Source organism: Brachyhypopomus gauderio, chromosome 4 (genome assembly GCF_052324685.1).
Source record: "Brachyhypopomus gauderio isolate BG-103 chromosome 4, BGAUD_0.2, whole genome shotgun sequence".
NCBI lineage: Eukaryota > Metazoa > Chordata > Actinopteri > Gymnotiformes > Hypopomidae > Brachyhypopomus > Brachyhypopomus gauderio.
This window is the reverse complement of record NC_135214.1, coordinates 17,732,728-17,738,970: the sequence shown is the minus strand read 5'-3', so window position 1 is coordinate 17,738,970 and position 6,243 is coordinate 17,732,728. Positions and strand designations below refer to the sequence as shown.

Here is a 6,243-nt window from a genome sequence, read left to right as displayed (position 1 = left end):
AAAAACAAAAGGTTTCAGAAGAAGCACTGGACCATAAAGTCTCGTGTCAGCTTTAGAGTTATGGAAGATGTGCTGTATATTTTCACAGTGGACACCCACATCTTGATAAATATGTCTAATGCGATTTTCATTCACAACTGAGAATTTATATCTGATACATCCTTGGTCAAAAATGTTTGGAAGTAATCTGCGTTTAGAATGAATGGTCAGCCATAAATGTCACTGTTGGCAGTCCTAATGCTCATACTCTAGGTGTGTCATTCCATTCATAAATAAAATCACGTTCACAGCTGATGCAATCGCCTTCCAGTGGGGACATGATTACATCAGTTGTGAACTTAAGGAGAAGTGAATGGGCATTTTAAGCTGTGTTTATCAGATAACCCCGACCCTCAGACAAGCTCCAAGTAGAAAGCAGGAAATACCACAAGGAAACAGAGAAGAAATCTGATGCCACTGGACATACAGTACAAACTATTATTTATGCCTTTGAAACAGTAACTGCAATAATGTGGTTATTGCAAGAGTCCCACTAGAGGAAGAGACCCTACTATGTTTTGAAGCTTTTTAAATGGATGTCTGACCCACAGCTAAGTGTATCCTAAAAATTTGTTATTCAAAGTAGTTCTTCATGCTTTCTCCATGTTAGCATTATTTGCGGTTCATTTATCACAGTGCATATGCTTAAGGACGTACACTGGATTCTCCTTGAACTTGTTCTGTAAGACAAAAAAGCCAAGAAAACACGTTCAAGTTAAACATTTCACCATCTGCACCAGCATTGTGTGCCAAACCTCAGTCTGCAAAGACATCTTTATTACAAAGAAACACAGTGCCACACTTTGGACATCAAATATGTACCTACTGATGTGCATATGGTCTTCATTTAATCATTAACATTTGTGGTTAGTTGTGCTAGTTTGTTTACCAATTCAAGCTTTTATGGAAATATAGATAACAGATATATAAATAGACAACAAGAATGGAAGCTAAGTACATTACAGCATATTGTTCAACAAGGATAAGTGATGAGATGAGATACCAAATGTCACTGTTATATCCATTTTTTTTTTACCTATATCCATCTCATGATGTTTTATTATCTTATTTTCATGCCTCTAACTCAGACCTAAGACCATTTAAAAATATTTTTCAAATGGGGAATAGATTTAGCGTTCTCATTACTCATTCATTTGTATGTACTTTGGAGGATCTTCAGCTGTGCAAGTCAGATAGGAAGACACGACACGTAGCCAACGGAGCTCATAATCTAAACACATCAAGCGTCGCTGTCTAGCCTCTGCTCTGTAAACTGTAGTTAACCGGTCAAAGAACGAGCTGGATGTCTACGGTGTGTTTTGATGAAAGGGCAATGTCTTAACGTAAATACCTGCATTATACACTTTTCGTTTCTTAGAACGCAGTGCCCCAATAGTGAAGCAGCTACATAAACATTTAATTGCACTGACAGAACGAGGCCCAAACGAACTTCCAGAGCAGACGTTTGTTAAGAATAAAAGGCAGGCATGTGTGAGCCCAGGGCTGGAAGTTACTGCAACCGGCTCCAGCTGCCACATCACCCCGCAACTGTGACCCACTTACTTTGTCCCCCGGAGACGTTGCGGCACACCCATAGTGAGACGCTGTATTTGGACCAATAAAGGGCCTCTGCACCTTGGTGTTCTGCAAATAAGCTACATGAATATAGACGCAGATGCTCATAAGACTTCATTTAGCAAAGTGCATTTTGCACCGCTGTTTTGCCAAGCGAAGACTGCCAGCGGGGCATAATATGGCCTGATGCATTAATTGCTACGTTTTAAGTTTGCAGATTTCGCATCTGTCGCGGTATGAAAACACTATGACTGTTATTTGCTGTCAGTGTCTTTGCATAACCAAACATATGTTTGCAAAGAAAAACAAACATAAAGAGAAACCGTGACATAATTTTTTAAATACTTTTAATAAACATTCTTTCTCCCACAGAGGCATGTGTAATTGGCAAATAGGCCTATAACAATTTATTCGTTTCATTTTTATAGTTATTTCACTGTTGGGGAGAATGAGCTCAACTGAACTCCAGAAGATGAATTTGGAAAAAAAATAGAGAACTTTTAAAAGCTTTATTTTCTGGCATTTTTAAAGATACTTAAACGCTTAATTAAAAGCAAATTGCAAACACAGGAATGGAAGCGGGTTTACTTTTTCAGTTGCAGAGTTAGTTTCCTCACTTTAGTTTAAGTGTGAACGTCCCTTGAACAAAGAAATGCATATAATCAAAAGACACTTTTCGCACTTGAAGAAACTGCACTGGAGATGCGGTAGGTGAGACTGCTCTGCGGGACGGGGGTCTTTTCCCACGCCATTCCTGGTCTCCTCTCCGTCTGCGTCTCCGTGCAGGCAGGAAGGGGGTTGGGGCTCGCGCCCTGGAATGCGGCCGCGTGAGCGCGCCTGCTCTTGTCTGATCGTGTTGCGCGCCACGCGGGGACGAGCGGCGGTGCGACAGGTTTGTGAGTTTTCCAGGAGAGAGAAACGCAGGACGAGGAGGAACGATGGCGGTGAAGACATGACAAGTTTGCCAGTCTGTGTTATTTGGAGAGCCCCGGGAAGAAGCAGGCTGCCCCTCGCTAGTAATGGCACTTTGGTGAAGGTAATAGGCCCGTGTGCCTGTTGGACATTTCGCTTTCGACTCGGTTTCAGAAACTTGGGTTAGCTAATCTTGTCAAACGCACTTTATTCACAGGTAGAGGAGTCTGTTCATTCTTGAACAATAACGTGTTTTTACTGCTCGGTGACTGTAATGAGAGAGAATTAATGAGTTTCCCCCCCCGAAATGTTAAGAGTATCGAACTTCATTCATGCCTGCCTAAACTAGTCCAGCCCTCCCTACAGATATAAGGTGACTTGGCTAGCTAGCACAGCCATGCTGTAATGTGGAGAAGTACGACAGAGTAACTAATGTGGGCTTGAAAATGGACAACAAACTCGCAAATGATGTGGCGCCCGTCAACGAGCGATCATGTTTGTTTTACAGATGCCGCCGCCTGCTTGGTGTGAAATAATGTATCACAGCAGATCCCCAGCGCTCCTGGAGTCGTGTGACTGGGATTAAGGACGGATACAGACAGCTACAGTCCAGAGCCCCATCCGTGTTTTTAAGATCGCAGCCTAAAGTGTGTGAAAATGATCAATGCGGAGAGCAAAGGCGAGAGAACCCTGAGGAGCGCGTCTCCTCATAGAAATGCATACAAGTCAGACTTCCACGCCATTAAGTGTTCCTTTGATGGGACTAAACCCGACAGCGCCTCCAAGTCATATTCTAATGGATCGAGTGACCCCCGGGAGGACACGAGGGGGCGACCGTTTGGCAACCGGGTGAACAAGATTAAAAACATTTTCCTGCAGTTGGATGGCCAACAACAGCAGGAGAGTCTGGAGGCGAAACCCGCGCTAAAAACGGATGCGTCTCCGGTCTCCTCACTGCCAAAGCTCTCGGTCAGCACTCACAAAAGTAGCGTGAGCAGCCCTACCAGCCCAGAGCCGCCGAACTTGGAGCGAACCTTGAAAGGAGACGATGCAGAGATAGACAAAGCAGCTTTGGCTGAGAAGTTCTCTGTGACTAGAAAGCTCTTTGAGAGGGGGATAAAGGAGAAGCCTGCAGTGGAGCGGCTGCCCCTTGGCAGGGCCTCCGGACGTCTACCCCAGGGGAGTCTGAGTGAGGAAAAGAGAGGCAAGAGATACGCTGCACCTCCCCAAAATAGCAACCACAGCGTTAGTAAAGCAGATGGGCGTTCTACCTCACTGGACCATGGGCTGCTGGATGAGAAGGAGGGTGAAGACTCGAAACCGGTCAGTACATCGTTACTAAACGCAGGTCCCATATCCCGCAGGCTGGAGAGCTTCATGATGGACAGTGATGCAGAAGAGTCTGTAAAGGCTTCATCTCAAACACTGGAGAAGGTGAGCAGCCCTGTAGAAAGATCAGCTCCGCCAACACCTGGAAATGGCAGCAGTCCCAAACCAGCCTCACCTTTCAGTGACCGCTTGCAAACACCAACTTCCCCTAGTAGTGATTCAAAATCATTTGACTCCCCAAATAATTCGGCCTCGCTTACCAGCGATGTTTTGTTCAAATCAGGCTCGCCAGTCTCTCCAGTGTCATACAAATCTATGTCCCCCACGGCCAAAGGCTGTGGCGAGCCCCTCTCTCCCTGTGACCCCTTCAGACGTTCATCCTCATCCTCGAGTAGTTCTGGTGTCAAACCATGTGCGCGTGGTGAGAAAAATGAGTCCGCCAGTCCTCCTCACAGGGACCAAAAATCTTCAGCTTTCGTCAGCAGTTTTTACAACCAAGTGGCCAAGAGCGAGTCAGGGGCGGAGCGGCCATCCTCCACGGACAAGAGTGCCCGCCTTCGGGAGTCCCCAAGCAGCCCGGATCCTACACGGGCAGGGGTGGTCCGGGCGGAGCTGGTGGTGGTCCAGAACGAGTCCTCGGAGAGTGATGCAGACGGGGACAGCGATGTTTTTGAGGAACCTATCCTGGATGAAGAGGCCAACAATGCTGCTCCTCAGAGAGGTGGGAGCAGAGGTTCATCTATCCCGGCGCCTCGGGACGTGTTGGAGAAGAAGGCTGATACCAGGCACGGGGAAGACGCAAGGCATGAACCCGAGGAGTACGTGGAGGAAGCAATAGCAGAGCCGATAGAGGAGGAGGGTGATAGGCAGTGTGATGAAGAGGAAGAAGCGGAGAGTGAACACGAGGACGAATGTGGCCGATCATCTCCAACATTTTATAGCTTTGAGAATGCAGCGTTTGTGGACGACAAGGGCACCGAAAACAGTCGGGGCAAGAATGAGGGGGAAGACGATGTCTATGATGATGATGATGATGAGGAATATGATGACGAAGAAGAAGATGAGTGTGATGAAATTCCTGGCCTCTCGGAGGACGATGACCCGTCTCCCAGGAGGACTCGCAAGATCCGATTCTCCACTGCACCAATACGGGTAAGAATGTCTAGGTGTTTATACTGCCATGCATGACTCATTCAGTCACGAAAGCAAAGCACTCGGTTTGTTGTCTGTTTGTGGCAGCCTCCTGAGCAATTAGAAACTGTTTATTGAAGACATACTGTTCGTGGGCCATATAGGAGCATGAGGCTGTTGAGTAACACTGACACAGGCCTGACTGACTCTCTTTGCAGCAGACACACTGCAGTCCACACTTGGAAATCAAAAGCGTGGGGAAGGTTTTCATTCTTTCTCCCTTTCAAGGGTAGTTGCACCGGTCTGGATGCCTCATGGTTTTATATTTGTCATGTTTACCGTGGAGCCAATTGGAAGCCGGTTGTGTGTTAAGCTGGGCTGCACACAGGATGGGCCCCCAGGGGCCTCAGGGCACAGGCTGCTTCAGGCTACGGCCCTCAGATTGCCACCGTAGCTGCTTCAGACTAAGACCAGCTAATTGCAGATTTAATATTAATGCATGGGTTGGATTGCAGCTTCTGACATGACGTGATATAATCCAGAAATGTCACTGTTCCCGTGGAACTTTGAATTTGTTTTGCTATGGTGTATATCACTGAGCTCTATAGTTCATTATAACGTGTATATATCAGTATATCTCAGGGCATTATTAGAATCTCTGTTCCAGTTTCAGCTGTGGGAGCCATGTGGGCTCGGGGCACACGGGGCGGTGTGGGTGCGGGCACCAGCGCCAACAGGGCCAAGGGTATGGCCCTGATTCACCCCACGACACCACACGCAGGCTCCGGCGGTCCAGTTTCCCCTGCACTGAGTGCTTTTCCCGCCTGTTCTTCTGTCATGAGCGGGGAATTGTGTCCGCACTCCCATTCCACCACTGTGGCGTTCCTTTCACACTCGGGCCGTTAATGATCAACTCGGGTTTCTGTTTGTTCTCGACTGTTGTGAGGATTAGTTGAGGCAAAGGCAACGGCAGACATGTGGTGCCAAACTGCAAGCAGGTACCTGAATCTGGGGCGGGCATTCCATGCTACAATCAGGTGTGGTAAAGGTGTGTGTGTGTGTGTGTCTGCGTGCGCACCTGTGTGTGTGCATGCGCACGTCTGTGCGTGTGTGTGCGTGCGCGCTCTCATCCACGTGTGTGTGTGCGCGTGCATGTAGGTCCTCATTTACAAACTACGTTGATCTCCTGTGTGTATGGGTGCATGTGGAGAGTTGGAGAGTGTTGTGGGTCCATCTCACACCGACCACGCCTCCTTA

At 47.4% G+C, this 6,243-nt stretch overlaps 1 protein-coding gene across 7 annotated transcripts in view; it reads left to right on the top strand.

Moving 5' to 3' along the window:
- The first annotated feature begins 2,400 nt into the window (after window positions 1–2,400).
- The window catches only part of ppp1r9ala (protein phosphatase 1 regulatory subunit 9A-like A), a 25,863-nt gene continuing 22,020 nt past the window's right edge, over window positions 2,401–6,243 (top strand). For 3 of the 7 annotated variants that reach the window (XM_077002771.1, XM_077002778.1, XM_077002777.1), the window contains exons 1-2: window positions 2,402–2,650; window positions 3,035–5,007. In XM_077002771.1, the coding sequence (XP_076858886.1) occupies window positions 3,184–5,007 (1,824 nt within the window). In that variant the 5' untranslated portion in view covers window positions 2,402–2,650; window positions 3,035–3,183. Of the gene's footprint in view, window positions 2,651–3,034; window positions 5,008–6,243 lie in introns of all 7 variants that reach the window. The other 4 variants (XM_077002775.1, XM_077002776.1, XM_077002772.1 and 1 more) reach the window with 3 other exon arrangements.